Source organism: Zonotrichia leucophrys, chromosome 4, assembly GCF_028769735.1.
Source record: "Zonotrichia leucophrys gambelii isolate GWCS_2022_RI chromosome 4, RI_Zleu_2.0, whole genome shotgun sequence".
In the NCBI taxonomy this organism is placed as follows: domain Eukaryota; kingdom Metazoa; phylum Chordata; class Aves; order Passeriformes; family Passerellidae; genus Zonotrichia; species Zonotrichia leucophrys.
This window is the reverse complement of record NC_088173.1, coordinates 24,953,808-24,971,577: the sequence shown is the minus strand read 5'-3', so window position 1 is coordinate 24,971,577 and position 17,770 is coordinate 24,953,808. Positions and strand designations below refer to the sequence as shown.

The window sequence follows — 17,770 nt, the reverse complement described above, 5'->3', positions numbered from 1 at the left end:
TGAATTCTTTTGAATCCCCCTTAAGTAATTGTGTTCCCTGTTCATAAGGTATTCAGAAAGAAAGGTTTAAGGCTGGGCATGCAGAGGAATTGATGGTGCTGCAGTGAAACAAACAATGGTTTGGATCAGTGAGTTATCCATGAACCTTGAAAATCTGAGGGTTACTGCAAAGGCACGTAAGTAAGAGTAAGAAAACTCTTTCTTACGCATGCTTAGTGGTCTTCAACTGCTGCATAAGGATCTCTGGAAAATATTACGTCTACATATGGAGAAATATGGAGATATTATAGAGCCTGCCCTGGAGGACTGGCTTATTCCATCTGATTATTCTATTTATGGGAATTCTGCTGTTTGGGGCTACTTCAGGCTGAAAGACAGGAGCCATTAAGCAATTTTAAAGAATCTTTCTGCTCCAAACCTTAAGCACCTGTAGCCTCTAGCTTGCCCTCCCTGACCCCCTTCCCCTTTGTTTCAGAACATATTGATGTGCAACATAACCCAGTCATTTGATCCATTATTACTACAGTATCAGCTAGACATAAATATTTGTAAGCCAAAACAAGAGCCAGTGGTGAAGACAAGGCAGAAAGACCCCTGTTCCCAAACTGCCCCACACAAAATAAATCCTCAGACTATGTTTGTGAGGTAAGTAGGTAGGTAGGTAGGTAGTAGAGCATTTTTAACTTGCTTTCTGCTTGTCTAGAGAACACTCCTCAGCATATGAATGTAAGAGAAGGGCTGGAGTTTTTGATAGATTTTGCTACATATTTTTGGGAAAGGAAACCAATTAGGAACTTTGTTCATATTTAATATATTATGGGGAGATATGAAATACTTTATGAAAAATGTCTCTAGCACTGAGCTTCACTTTCTGAGTCACAAACCAGAGCAGTTACATGCTGAATGCCATTTCCCAGTTTTGAACTGTCTTTGTTGATTTCTTTTTCAAGTCCTGCCAGACTGTGGTGTGAACAGGCACAAGCATGAAATTAATTTCTTTTGCCTTTCAATGCCTGGAAGTGATGCTTTGACTCCATGAATGAACAAGATGATGTTTTGGGTTAGTAAAGGTAAGAAGACCCAAGACATGAGCTCTGTGTGTATCTTTGCCAGTTTTGTGGGTAACTGGTTGGCAATAGAGAGATGCCACAAAGTAGCACCATAATAACTTGCACCTTCACTAACATGTTGCTGTTGAAACAGTCTCACACTTGTATATCTGGCCTGTACTTCATACTACTACTCCATAAATTAGAACATTAATCCAATAGGGGTTTTGGCACAGTGTCAATTCCTATATCCTCTGATTTATTCAAAACAGTAAGTTTGGAATTCTTGAGGAAAGCAAAAACATAATTCCAAAATACATGCAAGATTTGAAAAAAAATCTCAACCAAACAACCCATCAATCCACAACAACATTACTTGCTGGTATAGAGACCTGGGCTTTATTGTACTGGCTCCTTTAAAAAAATGCTACTCTAAAGAAGTTTCTAAATAAAGACAATGTATAACTAGCGTAACAAAATGAAAGAGGGATTATTACAGATGCCTCTGTATGCTTGTGGTCTGTATAATTCTGTACTAGGTACCCACAACTTAATAACAATGAAATAAACTGACTTTAAACATTACTTAAGGAAACTAAAGCAGCAGATAAAAAGCACATACCTGTAACGAGTAGACTCTGTTAGTATGCCCTTGCAGTGTGTGCAGACAGGTCTCTGTCTCTGGATCCCACACTTTGACCATAAAATCATATGCACCACTTACAACCCTTCTGCCATCATACTGAACGCACCGAACTGCGGCGACGTGGCCCATCAGGACGTGCAGGCACTGGCCCGTCTCTATGTCCCACACTCGCAGCGTCGCGTCGCGAGAGCCACTGACCACCCTGCAGCAACGAGAGCCCCTCTGCGCTCAGCACCGGACACGGAAGCACCACAGCAGTCAAACCTGGCTACACGTGGCTTCTGAGGTTTAACTGGGGACATTAGATGGAGTTGGTGCAGCAGCCACCAAAGTTCTGGCCTGGTGTGACATTGTAATGGGGTCTCAAATGACTGGAGGGCCCTTCTTCCTTTCTCTACTCACCTCCTCAGGATCTGTCTAATTGAGATAATTAGCAATCAGCATTTAAAAAGGCTCTTCGTTCCTGAACAATGCCATGAGAAATTCTGTTCGCTGTATCTACCTATGAACATGGTGAGCTCCAGCCAGTGCTACAGGCATCCTGTTTTAATAATCGAATTGACTAATTATAACAAATAAACAAAGATCTTCCAAAATTTCACTTTTAGTAAAGTAACAGCCATTCTGCTTGATTTTTTTTTCCAGTTTATACTTCTATAAGGTTTTTTAGGCAATAACAGAAATGAGATGGAATGAACATTAATGGAATTTATATAGAAAAATCTCATCAGTCGTCAACAAATAAGAAATGCAACCAACAATCTGTCAACAACTCCATACCACAGCCAAATAACAGAGCTCAGCTAATGTTTGTTGAATCAAGACATGATTATTGCAAAAATTATGTTATAATCAGTTAAAATGTAAATAAAATACGGCAGTGAAATACTTAGACGATTATTTGGTAAAATGAGTAAAAGTTTGTAGCATTGACAAAAGAAGAAATTGTTCTGTGTGGGAGACTGGATCATGGTATAACAAAGAATTAGCTTTGAAATAACGCAGACTGTGACTTTTTGAAGTACATGACTCAATTTCCAGTTCTTCATTTAGTATTCTCATGCTTCTGCTCCTATTAATCATCTCCTCCCTTGTGTTGATGTATGTTTTGCCTGGTTTGTGTTTCCCTGGGTGCTGGATGAGGTCCCCCGGTTTCAGGAGCACTTTCTGTGAGCAGGAGTGTACAATGCTGGGCCAGGCTGTGGCTGGAGCTCTGCAGCAAGGCTCACTCACCTTTTCTCGTGGAGGTGCATGCAGCGCACGGTGGAGGTGTGTCCGTACAGCGTGTGGATGCACTCCCCGGTCTCAGCGTTCCACACTTTCAACGTTCTGTCTGTGGAGCCACTGATGATGATATTGTCCCTCATCTGTGATGACCACACTCCTCCTGTGTGCCCAACCAGTGTTCTCAAACACTGAAAAGAAAAGAAACATTTTCCTTAGTTATCCTTTTGACACAGGGGAACGGATACTTTAAGAAAAAGCAATCTTGGAGGTAAGAGTCAACTCTCATAGCAAGAGCCAGAAGACCCCTGGAAACTTCTTTCTCATCTAACAAAAAATTCACCTTTTTAAAAAATATTCATCAAATTTCTCTCTCAACTGTTGGTACTTCAACTATAAGGAATTTTTCTTGTAATCTTTCCCTTGACAAACTAAGCCGTCTTTCCACATTTCTCAATCCAAGGACATGTTTTGCAGCCCTGAGTCATATTCCTGGCATTTTTCTGAGTCACTGCAGGATTTCCAATAGCTTTTTGAAGCGTGTTAGAAGAGGAGAGAGCACACACTTGGTAGTTTAACCACCAATCTAGAAACCATATATTTTTGCTGTATTTTTCTGTCTATTTATCCAAGAAACACTGCTCTCTGTAAACCACAGCTACAGCACCCCTCCTGCAAAACCATGTTTCAGACCTTTTTCAGACTTTCCTGTTGCCCAGGAGAGAATCCCACACTACATTAGCACAGCCTCCCTTCTCTGATCCCAAATGCATGACATGATTTCTCACCATGTACAGACAGTGTTTGCTCACACCTTCCCCTATAAAACCCCTGTCGGCCCGGAACAATGGCTCGTCTCTGTCTCCCAGGCTGCTTTCCCTACAAGTAATGACTATATATGCTTTCCCACCAGGCAGCAATAAATGCTAATTAGTACAGACAAGGAAAGATCCTTGCAAGACTCCTCTAGAAAGATACTCCATGAAGATTCTGCATTTACTTTAACAACATGATCTCTATAATTACCCATTTTCTAACCCATTTAAATATGTGCCATGTTGATTTTTGCATTATTCTATTTTTTTCAGTTCTGTCATGGGGATAGAGTCTTTCAGTGCACACAGCCATCTACTTCTGCACTATTATTCTTATCAGTCAAACCTGTAACTGCATGAGAAAAGAGGTCAAGGCAGTTTGAGGATCTCTTTTTCTGTAATCTAATGCTAAGTGGCATTAATTGCCGTGGCCTTCCTTTAACTGTTAGTTGACTCCTCTTGATGCAGTCCAATATTTTTTATCTGAGATAATGTATCCTAAATACCCAGTCTTTCAGTTTACTCTATTTAAACATTGATGCATTTTGGCCTCCTAACTGTCCTGTCCTGGATCTTCTCCTTGTGATCATACCTTTAATGCACTAATACTAAGCCAAAAGTTACTTCAGGAAAAAAAAATCAAACACAGGTTATCTGGATCAACTCTAATAGGAAAAACCACAACTTCTGTAGTAAGCATGAGTTTCTGCTGAAATGTTCTATTATCACTGCATGCTGTATTTCCATCACATGAATTTTCTTCAAAAGTATTTTTTCTGCATCAGTAACGGTATAGTAATTCCTGTTGTTAATATCCTGTTCTTTCTAGCATCCTTGAAAATAATCTGCTTTTTTGTTCTACTGTTCTTTAACAATTTTTTAACCAGTTTTCTGCAATTACTGGCTCCTGGCTTAATTCACTGCTATCAAAACCATCGTTTTCAGTTCATAGCTGATGTTCATTTCTCCAGTTCTCTTTTTTCTTATTTCATCCAATGTGCTCATATTTTAAGAAATCATCCTGTTAAAGCAGCAAGAACACAGAATCCTTATTTTAGGCTTTACATCTGTCAAGGGAATTATTTAGTCATGTTCATTTGCACAAACCAACCTTTAGGGTTTCTTTATTTTATTAATTCTTCAGCATCAGTAAGCATGAGGGCTGATACAGCATGCTTCCATCTTTCAGACACAATTTCTGGCTCTCTTAAAGGTTTGGGGTAAATGGCCACACTAGGTTTTGCAATTACTTTCAAAAAATTACTGAACAGTAATTGTTAAGTCATGCCACTGTGCTTAATTTGATATATTTAAGGGAACATTTTGCTTTTGGGAGTGCGGTATGCACAAAGAAAGTATTTTTCATTTGTGTTTAGGTTGCCCTTTTCAATTAAAATAGACACACATTTCATTATGGGATCCCTCATTAGACAGTGTGTTGTAGGGAAGCCAACAGCAGCAGGGTGAGGCTGCCTATGGCTCTTAATTTTATTCTTACCCACAGTAGGATTAGCAATCCCTTCAAGGATCTTCTGGGCATGCAATGACAAATGCCGAATACATTCAGCTTCCACATTATGAAGTGGATACCTTTCACATCTTAAACACGTTATCCTCAGCAGCTGTCCTGTTGTCATCTACACCATTAAATCCAAGCTAAGTGCACACAATACCAGTCTAAAAGGAAAAAGTACTGTTTCCCCAAGGCCTTTTCTACACCCTTGGTCGGTCAGTCACCTCAGAAAAAAAACCTGTGGGCTGAGTAGCTGTGATGTCCTAACATGACTGAAATGCTCAGAACTGTCTTTTTGATTGCACATATTGTTTTGCTCCTCTAAGCCAGAATTAAATTATTGAAGCTTATTAAATTCCTGCCTGAGCTGGATCTAATTTAATAGGAAATATTTAAACCTAAAGCAAGTTAATTTTTTTTTTTTTTTTTTTTTTTTGTGGCTCAGCAATATAAGAGCTTGGAAAGAAAAATAAACTCTGTATTTGAAATCTGAGCCAGTAAAATGAACACTCCATTGCAAAAACTTGAAAACAATAGAAAGAATGCTAGAAGATAAGTGAGAAAAAGAGATCCAGAGGGGTAGATGCAGCCTAAGTTAAGCTTTAAGGAAGATAAAGTAATGTTTCTGTCCAAATTCTTTAAAATCCATGTCACAATCGACTCCACAAGAATAGCAGAATTGCCAAGAGAACAAGGATATATGCCAGTGGTAACACGAGCAGCATTGCAATTTCACATCAAGGTGACTTTTTTGAACTGGAGGAGTTTCTGTGTGGGAAAAGGCAACCCACATGTTTATCCGGTACATCTTCCAATTCCTGCCCCAGAGCACCCAAGGCCACCCTGCAGCGCGGTGTGATGGCCCAGCAGCCCTTTTGCTGTGCCATGCCCTGCCTGTGCTCACTTCCCAGGGAACGCAGCAGAGCAGGCACCTCACCTTGCCCGTCACTGCTGACCACACTTTGAGCGTGTTGTCGTCGGAGCCGCTCACGATGCGGTTCCCGCAGAACTGCAGGCACGTGATCACGTGGTCGTCGTGGCCCTTCAGCACCTGGCAACCAAGAACACAAAAGCAACAGTCACAATTTAATGCAGGAGATTAGAGAAGCAGGAGAAACAAAGTGCTCTTCTGATTCATAAATTACAAAATGCTAGAGTTGCTTCAGTAATAATAAGGCCCCTTAATCCCGTGTGTCAAGTCTAATTTACCGCCAGCTGGGACCAAAGAAGGTGTTTCCCTCCTTCCATGGAGTGATGATGCATTGCTTATCAGGCAACTACAGCTACTGCAAGCCTCCTGAAAGTACCAGGAAAAAGCAATAACAAAAGTGGGCTGAATTAGTAACTGGACACTGCTCTATTCCTCTGCAGTTATTCCATCTCTTTATTTTTCAGTTGATTTTCAATTTACTGTTATCTTTTGTTTCAATCTTGAATGAAAAGGATGGGCTGATTATTTGCTGTGTATTTGTATTTCAGTGGTCAAGGCTGACTCTATCTATTTTTTTCCCTTATCAGCCAAGCATTGTATTTTGTTAAATGCCAGTCAGCACCAAAGTCAAAAACTGGAAAACCATCAACTCAATTAAATGCAAACAAAAGCAACAATTCCATGTGCTGGGAATGTGGACTGGAATGTTGCTTTAGAGAGGTGGGATTTTCAGTGCTTGATTTTGGAAAAACTGTAATTTTGTAGATCTTATTGCAATACAGCAAAAGAAAAAAAATCCTCAGCAAAATATATAAGATGAAGAATTTTTTATTTAAGATATCCAAACATTTTTTAAGATGTTTGTTGAAATGAAATGGCATTTGGATAAAGCCAGAGGCTGTAATTTTAATAATAATTCCAAGATAACTTGATGTGGCATATCAACGCAAGAAATACAGAACCGTTGCCAGAGATGCACATAAGTCACGGCCAAATAAACAGCAGGATATAGCCATAGGTTTTCCAAGGGAATTATTTTGTTCTTTTTTTATTTTGTTATTTCTAATTAAGAAAACAGGTAAATTGCTTAAAACTTTAAAAAGCCATGAATATGGGTTTTCTTGACATTTCTGGCTGCTTGTTCATTATCAGGTTTGATTAGAGAGTTGCTATTTTATTTACAAAAGGTTTGAAATATTGCTTCATGTCTTCATTTGGAAAGGTTGCAATGATAAATATCAATGTCATTAAAATAATTTTAACATTTAGAAAACCCCACAGACATCTTAACACCGAATGAAGTTATTGTCTTGTGCTGCTCAATTTAGAAGAATATATTTAAAAATATAGCATGAATTAATCACAGAACAGTTGTGGACAATTTTAGGTTGCAACATGACCCAGGCTCTACCAATACATACATATACACCTATATATGTACAATATACGTGTCTGTATGTTTAAATATAAGTATTTCAAATCAATTTTCCATGATTACCTGTCTCAAAGAGACTGGCATATTTATAAGAATTCCCAAAATTGTACAGGAATTCTTAGAAGAGCGGTGAAAGGGTTCTGCAGTATGAAGTGTAACACATTGCCAAAATGGTGGCCAAAATATAATTTAAATCCAGGGTGGGTTAAAACACAAATTATTTTTTTCTGTAGCAGCAATTCACTGCTTTTTGTGCATGGATAGTCTTGTTTGTCCAAAGGAAAGAGGCCGAGGCACGAGCTGCTCCTGCTTTGTTCACGGCCCCGTGCACAGAGCTCAGAACCTCACCTTGGGCGATTTCAGCTCTCCTCGCCGCCAGTTGGTATCAATCCTGTGCTGTCTGATGTAGGCGCTTTTCCACGGACTGTGTATAAAGCCTGGCTTTATTACTTTCCTCCTCTTGATATGCAATGGTTCATCAATCCCTAAAATGGAATTTAAAAAAAGGGGGGGAGGGGAAGAGATGAGGCCACCCCACAGAAAACACTTTCCCTCCCAAACCTTTACCATGACCCCTGACATTAAAATATGGCAGAAATGTAACAATCTCCTGCATGCCAACATTTGTGTGTCAGTGATACCATCCTGCTCCTCAGAGATTTATACTCTCTCTGTCCTTGTCAGTTCAGCATAATCATTACCATAATCACAACTGAAAATGCTCTAGTTCATCATTCCTTGCTGGCAACCTCCTAGCTCGGGTTTGGATCCCCCTTTCTGAGGCAATGCAGCAGAATATTGCCTTTTACAAATGGGCACTGTCCAAAAACCTCCTTAACTACTTACATGCTTATTCTGGAACAGTTCGAGAAGTCAACCTTTCTGTCTGTGGTTCTCCACTCTGGTCACCCATCTTCATTACCTTTAAGTTCACTGTGACTCCTGGTGTTAGTGAGCTTTTAATTACTTTCTTGATCTGAAAGGCTGAGTGCTTTTGGCATTGTCCTCTCTTGGCTGGAATTTAAGTATAGCTATGCCCTTTCTGACTTGACACTTAAGCAGCAGAGCTTTGTTTTACCCTTGCTACTACAGATACAGCTTTTTTTACAATTCTCTCACCCTGCTCTCTTTTCTATGCAGCTCTTCTCTCCACTGCATTTCATTACTGGCAGGAGTCTTGTGTCTTGCCAGTATGTGGATTTCACTCTTCCGCCTTTAGCTCCGTCTCTGCCTGCAACCTTGAATTAAGGGCTCCTTCGTGTTACTGAGCAGCTCACTGAGGCTAAGCAGGCTGCAATACTGGCCTGCTTGCCTGTGCTCTCCTACCTGGATGTATTTAGTCTTACTTGTAATCTCACAAATGTAAGCTCATTCCCCTCTCAACCTTCTTTTTATCACTCTGTCCTTTTAATGCATTTTCACTGAAATTTTTAAGAGGAGAATCTGTAGAGAAGATTTAGGAGGTCAGACACCTGCTTTCCATCACAAAAGAAAGCATATTAGGTGCCCTCACAAATAGCCAGCTACAACTGACAATGTTTAGTTTTTTGAAGCCTTTGCATCAACCCCTCAGAAGGCCTTGCCTCCATAATCCAAGGCAGTGTGGACAGGGTCCTGTGTCCACGATGAGACTGCTCTGGGATCACATGTATGCAGTCTTCTACCCCCCCTTCCCTCCTGGCCCAAAGAGACTTCTTGTTCCTATAATTATCCTTAAAAATAAGAGCTTGCATTCTCCAAGTGCACAAATACACAGCTACTTTCATGGGAGCCTTTTATTTGCCCATTCATATCAGTGCTGGAGAACCATATCTTCTTGAATTGGCACGAGCAGGATAATATCCACGTGGCTAATGGACTGTGTGTCCCTCTCCAAGCAAACCTTTTAGCACCTTCTCCCACTACCATGTGCCACCTCTGCCTTAATTATCCTACAAGTGACGTGAAATTACAGCAGCCCTTCTACCAAGCACTGAAACAGTTTTTCCTCCACGCTACAACTGCCAGGCTATACTCCTATCATTTTTACACCTCAGCTGTTATTTCTTTTGGTAGCATTTTGAATAAACACAATCCTCAAAACTCAATCCCAACTGTATTCTAAAAACATGCAACTAGCATATTTATAAACAAGATATTCAAGTCTAAACTCCAGCACTCCATGGATTATTTCTATTCCCTGCTTTCAACAGAGATACATACCATGTAGCTTAAAGCATAACTGGCACTAAATCTAAAGTCACACTAATTGCTTTCGTAAAACTTTAAGCTTATTATATAAATGAACTGCACTTTTTATGATGGCAACACTTTGACCATTACATCCATCATTTTGCTCAGCCTTACCTTCCTCTTTGCACTTCTCTCTCCAGAGAAGATTATCTTCAGCCAGAATTCTCCAGTAACGACAAGTCTGGGCTGCCTGCAGAAGGTCCCTGGGTTCCAGGAATGACAGCACATACAGTGCCAGCTGTAAAAAATAAGAAGAAAGTGTATTTTCTGTACTGCTTTTGAAGAGAAAAGTGAAATAACTCCATTTACTATCACACATCAGGGGCTGAAATACAGAAAATTGGAACGATAAATTATTAAACAATCTCTGAAACTTAACAGACTCCAGTTTATTCCTGTGGGCATGTGGAAATATAACAATCATCGTAAGTAACTAAATCCTCACAGATCATATCACAAAATGATTCTTGCATTTGCAAGAAAATAGGTGTCAGCTGAAATAATTACTACTTTTTTAAAAAAAACTGTAAGCCATATTACTTTGAATCATTAGAAAAATTATTACCAAAGTAATTATGTCTATGTTATTCTATCTAACAATTTCAACAAAAGTTATTTTGAAGGTTGAACTAAAAAGTACAGTGCTCTCCATGTGAGCAGATAGGGATGTACATTGTGATGAGTAACATCACTCAGAAAGCCCAAATACAGAACAAGTAAATGCTACATTCCCCAGAGCTCAAACCACTCTGCAGTCATAGGAAAGGCAGTGTAGGTATTGCTCATTTTCTGATGAGAATTCAAACACACTCCTGGGTGCAGTTACAAGGAGCTTTATGGATTTGGATCCAGTAGGATCAGGCCATGTAACTTCAGTAGAGCTTGTTACCAAAACCACAGGGCAAATCCTAACGAGTACCAGAAAGTAAATTGAAGATGAGCTTTTCCACGTTACAAAACTAAAGTTTATTGGGAAAAATTCAGACCTTCTCAGACTGAGCTAAGCCATATAGTGACCACAATAAAGCCCCCAAAATCTCCACCTCTCCATGAAGCCTTAAACTGAGGCATATAAATCACAATCCTAAACACAAGGAGTGCATCATTAAGGGTGTGATGACCAAGTACAGCTTTTCTACCTGACACCAACAATGCAACTCCCTGGTCACGGAAAGTAAGTGTAAGATGCAGGAAAGTCACAGGAAATGCACAGAGTTCCTAAAAACACTGCAGAAAGAACAATATTGATAAACATGAATGCAGAGAACTACTAACATGCTTACATTGGGGACTTTCTCAGTAATTAACAGGATGCAGAAGCTGTCAAGGAAATTAGATCACCCACTTTTACTTCTGCGTGCATCTATTTTGTTTAGGATGTTCAATTTCATTTTTAACTGAAGTTATGAGATTAGATAGATAAATAGAAATATATAAACAGAATCTGCCCTTCAAAGCAGCAAAGATGGAAATTTACTGAGGAAGTCATGACTGCAGGCTGTTGACCTCAGAAGATTTTTCACTTTATTTTGTGAGAAACATTTAGTGATCTAGACAAGCCAGGGTGAGCAGGAAATAAAAATTCAGCACGTTGCAACTACTTGCATTTTGGTTGCACACACACCTTGTTTGCAAGTCATCACCTGCAGCTCATGGGGAGCACACAGCACTCCACATTAGAGGGACCTGTGCCTTAAATGATGTGTTAGATCCTGTAGGCACCCCAGGCCACAAACCTGAAGAACCTTCTCTCCTTACTCAGGGAGTCAGCTTTTGGGATCTGGTGTAAGGCTCTCTATTACAGGAGCAAAAACTGTACTAGTCCTTTTAGACATTCTGTCTTCATTCCTGGCATGTGAAGTTACTTCAGTGCTGTTTCCTAACACACATCACATAGACCTGCATGTGACAAAACTCAAACATGACACGGCCCCGTTCCATTTTTTGCTGAATGTTCCTCAGTTGACAGCAGTTTGTTTAAATATTACTTTAAAACTACTATCTATACAAACACAGACATTTGCTAAGCTGGTGTTAATTAAACCTATGAGCCAACTGAGTCTAAACCAGGTTAAATATGGGTAACATTTATTTTAGACTAGATTTATCTAAACAGTCATCAATGGTCAACACAGCCCACAGCTGACTTTAGGATTAGCAGAGGATAAAAGATGACATCCCTTTGTCTCAGCTCATGGATCTAGTTATAAGAAAATTGCAGGTAGCAAAGATCTGACCTTTGACTGAACTGGATTTACGACTACTCTCTGTTGAAGTGTTAATAACACCCAACTGCAAGCAGTTCCTTGCCTCTTTCTTCACTTAAACACACAGAACCAACAACATTTCTATTACTGATTTCAGCAGAACTCTTTATCTATTGGTGTCTCAACCTGATTTTCATAAATAAGTAATTTGAATAATTATTTCTAAAGTCTGAGCAAGAAAACAAGAGTATTTATTTCATATTAACTGTTTGACTGCTGCGTTATTGGGAGGAAAACAAACATTTCCACAGTTATTTGGCATTTCAGTTATTGCCTTTGCATTGCAGACAACGGTTTTGAAGCAAAACCCTGCTGTCCACATCATCTTCCTGTTCTGGTTTGGTAATAAGATCAGTGCACAGCATCCAGCAGCACTGCAGCTAACCACAGATGTTAATGTGGAGCGACAGCCCAAGGGAGCGTGTTTGCACAGGGGGCTGCCTGTGCCAGGGAAGCCTCCTCATGGAATTACTGACCCCAACAACTCACTCGTGCCCCCACAGCTCCGAGCATCGCCCCCCACTGCAGCCAGCACTCAGCAGCTGGGGACAGCCCTGCTGGGGAGATCTGGCCAAGGGAACAGCACAGGAGATGGTGGAGTCAGCTCCGTGGCTTTTTTAACTCGGGTAATTCTGGTGACAGTGATTCGGAGTTAGGAAGCAAAAATTATTCAAGCCAACTTCCCTGGTGAAGTCAGCCTGTCATGAAGCTACACATTACAATATTCTGGTTTAAAGAGGCAGGAATCCCACCAGAAGTAAACAAATTAAACATTAGTAGTTTACAGGGGAGGGAAGAAACCTAAGTGAGGAAGTTTTACTGCTAAGTACTGTATTTTCTCTGTGAAGAAACTGAAATTATAACATGATCTTTTGTTACAGTGTAGCTAGATCACTGGTTGTACTTCAGTGAGTATTGCCACAAAATCATGCAAAGAGAACTGATCTCTGAGTTACTATTATCAATTGTCTGTTGAATTTCCAGACTGACTAGATGCAGAAGTGGCAAAGTATCTTCTGTCTCTTCAAAACATAAATTCTTGTTGCCTTCCTCTGCTTCTGATGCTTTGGACAGCTTCTCTAAAAATACAGCAACCATGCAGGGGTGCTGCTGAACTCTTCTCCTCCCCCAGTGTCCTTTCCACTCCCTAAGAAGGCTGCTGCAGGAATTACTTCTCTAAATACCAATCTCACGTCCTGTGTACTAAGTTAATACTTGCTGCATAAATTGATTCCAACCCTTACAAATGCCAGCCAGCAAGGCACTGACACTTCCAGACTTGTGAAGATATGACACTGTAGTAAAGGAAAGAAGGGTTTTGTACATGCAAGTATTCAAAAATAGGATATATGTCAGAAAAGAGTGTCAAAGAACAGAGACATGAAACAGTCTTCAGGTAATAAAACCATGTCAAACATAGCAACCAAATACAAACACCAGAATAACTTAAAAGAACCTGCTTTTCAAACTGTTAGGAATTGAGACTTACCTTCCTAAAATCAATCAAGGTGAGAAGTACTATTTATAAGTCAGCTAAAATACATTTATTCAGTAACTCCAGCAAACTGGGTTTATAACCTTGCGTATCCACCCTTATGTTCTCATTGTGATAACATCACAAATTACTGTTGTGTGGACAACACTTAATTACACACACCAAAATCTGAATCTCAGTTTCTCTTTAACTGGATACAACATGATCTGATTTTCAGTGGAGGATTTACTGTAAGGTGTCTGCTAATTACAGTTTGGCTTGATCCTTAGTTAGAAGTGCTTTTCTGGGTTTAGTTTTTGTATATTTGGTAGAGATTTTAGGGTTCTGTTTGTCTAAAAAAATTTTTAAAATAACATTAACAAAACACTCACCTCTTACAGCATTAAAAATAATGCTTACACTCAGAGAATAATGTGCAGAGAGGTCTTACACCCAGAGGAAATCTCTGTGTGTGTGTGTGTGCCCTAAAAGAATTAGTTACCCAAAAAAAGCACAATTGGCCCAATTAAGATACAGAGATATTTTTAGAGCTATTGGGATTTTGTTTAAAGGGGTCATCTGTATTTCCAAGTATCTAAATGCTATCAAGAGACAGAGATATGTGAACCTGAAATTACAGCAGACATGCTATGGCAGTGTTCCAAACAGTGAACCTCTAACATGAGTTTACATTGCTACATTGGCAAAATCTGCACAGAAGTTTTCTAAAGATGGCAGCCCAGGCACTTCAGAATGCAATATTACCCCATAATTCTCACCTCTTTTGGGAGCAAGGAAATGAAGTCTCTTTGAAACTGGGGCTCTATCACTTGCATCATGTGTTTTACTTGTGTTGGCTCACAACTATCAATGAGTTCATCTAAAGCAAGCAACTTCTCTGGTCCGCTCCAGCTCTGCAAGGGAAGAAGAAACAAAGAGTGAGCTTAGTTTAACAAACTGGTTTGGTTTATACCAATAAGTGCCACTGCTGTGCCAATAAGGCAAATTAAGTTTCCTCATTGAACTATATACAGCATATAAAAAGCCAGGAGATAAATGCTCATGCTAATGACACAAAAATGAGGAGTTAATCAACACAAAATATTCAAAATTACTACACTAATTCATAAGCTAAGAAAGGATTTGTTATACGCACATACAGATTGGCAATTAAATAGATAATAATATTTAGCAATAATAATTGAATTAATTAAGCTTCTTTTGAAGCTGATGAAATCTACACACATGCTACAGACAACGGAGGGGTTGCAACAGAATGAACACCCTTTCTCTATTGTGCATTCAAGTGAGATGAGAGCTTTTAATCTTCTTGTTTCATCTGGTAGACCAAAATCTTGAAATAAGAGGAAAGGAAAGTAAAAAACTTTCTTTCTTGAAAAGTACATTAGCTTACTCTCTGATTATTACTACAGTGTGTCCCTAAGTGACAATGTTGTAATTTCAGAATCTTGGCTATAAACCAATGCATATTTTGTAAGTATCAACTTACACTTGAATAAACAGGGAATTTTGATTGGTAATTTTCTTACTCCACGTTTTTACTAATGGGTGCTATAAAATTTGAAGATTTTAATAAGGCACTCAATTGGGAGCATAGCAGATTAGTAGCATCATTTGTAGGAAAAAAAAATTTGTAACTTAATATACTGAGGATCTAAAATCATGTCTTAAACTCATTTGTGCTCATCAAAGAGCTTTGATTCGTTATATGAAAACAACTGAAAGAAAAAAAACTTTACAGAAAAAAATAACAGTTATTGCTAGCTGATTTAGCAACAGAATTAGAGCAAAATAAAGCCTTCGAGAGAAAATGAGACATCACAGTTTTTGAGAGCAGATTCACATTCCTATTCTCAAATGCCTTCTAGAATGACATTTACAAGTAAATTAGCACATACAAATGATATTACAGTTACCATAAGAGGCTAACTCAAACTTAAAAAAAGAGGGCAAGATACCTTACAATTTAGATTTCTGTATTAGTCTGCCATGTATCTCAGGATCTTTACTACTTATGCTCTAAATTTGGATTTGACTCTGAAAATTCACTCTGGTCTCCACAATACTACAATGTTAGCATATTGTGCAGTTTCTGCCAGAACAATGAGGCAAATGAAGAAGAAGGTGGAATTCCTGAAAGTGAATGTAAAGCAGATAAATACCCAGCTTTCCTCCACATAAAAAGATCACAACATTGCATCATTTCTCTTAATTAAAACATCAAAATACTTGAAATGTCAGTAGGAGTATAATTTACCCAAAGCATGGCCATAGGGACTTCCAGGTGACCCGAGTGCCTGAGGGCAGAGGAGGTGGCTCAGTTCCGGAGCAAGCGCTCTGGCACTGCAGCTGCCTCGCCCCACTGCCATGCCCCTGCCTGCAGCAATGTGTGCCAGCTACTGGGCAGCCTACGCTAAGGGAGGAGGAAGCTCCTGACCTGAGCCTTTCCACACATTGTGGGCAATTGGAAAAATGGTTTGAGCTGGCAAGAAAACACTCCCCATCCACCTGTGTGTATGCAGTATCACCACAGGAGATGAGGGTTTCCATGTCCCATACCCAATACCTCAGAATATTACAAAGAAACCAGACTGTCTCAGTCAAACTTGCAGCAGTGCTGTTGTAAACAGCTTTTATTATAAATTTCTTTCAATAGAAACATTTGCATCACAGAGCAGTTCTCCATAAATCACGCACTGAAGTACTGTTTATCTCACCAATTTTCCAACTGCTGTTTGTTTCATTAACCCACAGCTTAGCTGGTGTTAGATACAAACGTTTGCAGTCTTTAATGTCATCTGTCAGCCGTGTTTGAATTTAGGAGAATTAAAAAGAGGGAAAGCAATACTGGTACTACTTCCTTATAATATAAATTTCCAAGGTCAGTCTACTCTTAATTTATAAGCAGCTACATTTGCTAAATTAGAACAACTCTACCTGAAGAGCATTGTTTGATGCTGTGGCAAATGTTGCTAGCAGTTACCAACATGTTATTAATTAATAATGTCACTGTATGCTATCTTAATCTGTAACTCTCTTACACTTAGTTGGTTTTTAAAACTTAATACAGATCTGGACAGAAAAGGGAAAAGATTCCAGAGTGAGAAAGAGTTACTAATGACTAAAAGCAGAACCCTCTTTTATCTGTCTGTCATCATTAGGGGTGGGTACAGGCAGCTTCCTACGGATCTTCTTAAGTAATCAACTGCTACAAAATGCTGTCTCTAGGACATTGTCCCCTCAGTCTTTCACTTAAGCAAACAAAGCTCCAGCTACAGTTGGTGAGGGGTCTCTGAGGGAAATGTCTGGCATGGAAAATTGGGAGGAAGCCTTGCCAGATGAACACAACTGTTTGTATTAATGAAGACAAGACTAGTAAATTCTGTTTCTGGGCCCTGTAGCTTGATCCACTTGCAAGAAAACTGCATGTAGCTCATCAGGCAGAAGGGAAAAGGAGTAACTGTGGCTTTGATGAGAAACAACAGGAAACAAACGCTGCAAAACAAAAAGTAACTGTGTGCCAGTTTGCAAAGTTTTAAACTTTGTAGAAGACCAGAGACTTTTGAGACAGGTTGCATCGTGACCAGACACCTTCGATTTCTACCAGGCAATTCCCTTTAAGATTGAAGGCCCTTGTAAAGAATATACTTTATCTTTAAAATACTTTTGCTTAATTGTCTTCCTTTGCTTTCCTTGTATTCAAAACTGAAATTTAATTTTAATGTAAAATTGAACTAAAGTTTTTATTATGAGCAGGGGTTCCCTTGGAAAAGATAACTCCAGGATTCATTAACATAGCCCTTGGGAAGCCAGCAGGGCCCACTGATACTGCTCTTTGAATGATTTCAGAATCCTAAAGAAACATATCCCCTCTTCGCTCCCATTTCCTCGGGATGGCGTTGATTTGTCAGCCAAAGTCTTCTGGCTGCTCATACCAGCCTTTCCTCATCCAGTAAAGCAGCTGCTGTAACAATGGTACTACCTAACTGAAAACTATCCCCTCTTTTCCCCGTGCACTACTTTGGGTAAATGTCTTCCCTTCCTTACAATCACTATAAACAACATCTTTGCTGCTTCTACAACTTCCACCTCGCACCTTCTGTCTGACCTGCCGCCTGCTTTTATACCATCATCTGTTTCTGCACCTCTCCTCTTCCATGACC

General features: G+C 39.5%; 1 protein-coding gene across 5 annotated transcripts in view; it reads right to left on the bottom strand.

Moving 5' to 3' along the window:
* The window catches only part of FBXW7 (F-box and WD repeat domain containing 7), a 177,125-nt gene that overhangs the window by 5,512 nt on the left and 153,843 nt on the right, over window positions 1-17,770 (bottom strand). For all 5 annotated transcript variants that reach the window (XM_064710849.1, XM_064710848.1, XM_064710850.1 and 2 more), the window contains 6 exons: window positions 14,366-14,500; window positions 9,960-10,083; window positions 7,962-8,098; window positions 6,185-6,298; window positions 2,929-3,110; window positions 1,672-1,897 (listed from right to left, as the gene is read on the bottom strand). In XM_064710849.1, coding sequence (XP_064566919.1) covers window positions 1,672-1,897; window positions 2,929-3,110; window positions 6,185-6,298; window positions 7,962-8,098; window positions 9,960-10,083; window positions 14,366-14,500 — 918 coding nt within the window. The remainder of the gene's footprint in view (window positions 1-1,671; window positions 1,898-2,928; window positions 3,111-6,184; window positions 6,299-7,961; window positions 8,099-9,959; window positions 10,084-14,365; window positions 14,501-17,770) is intronic.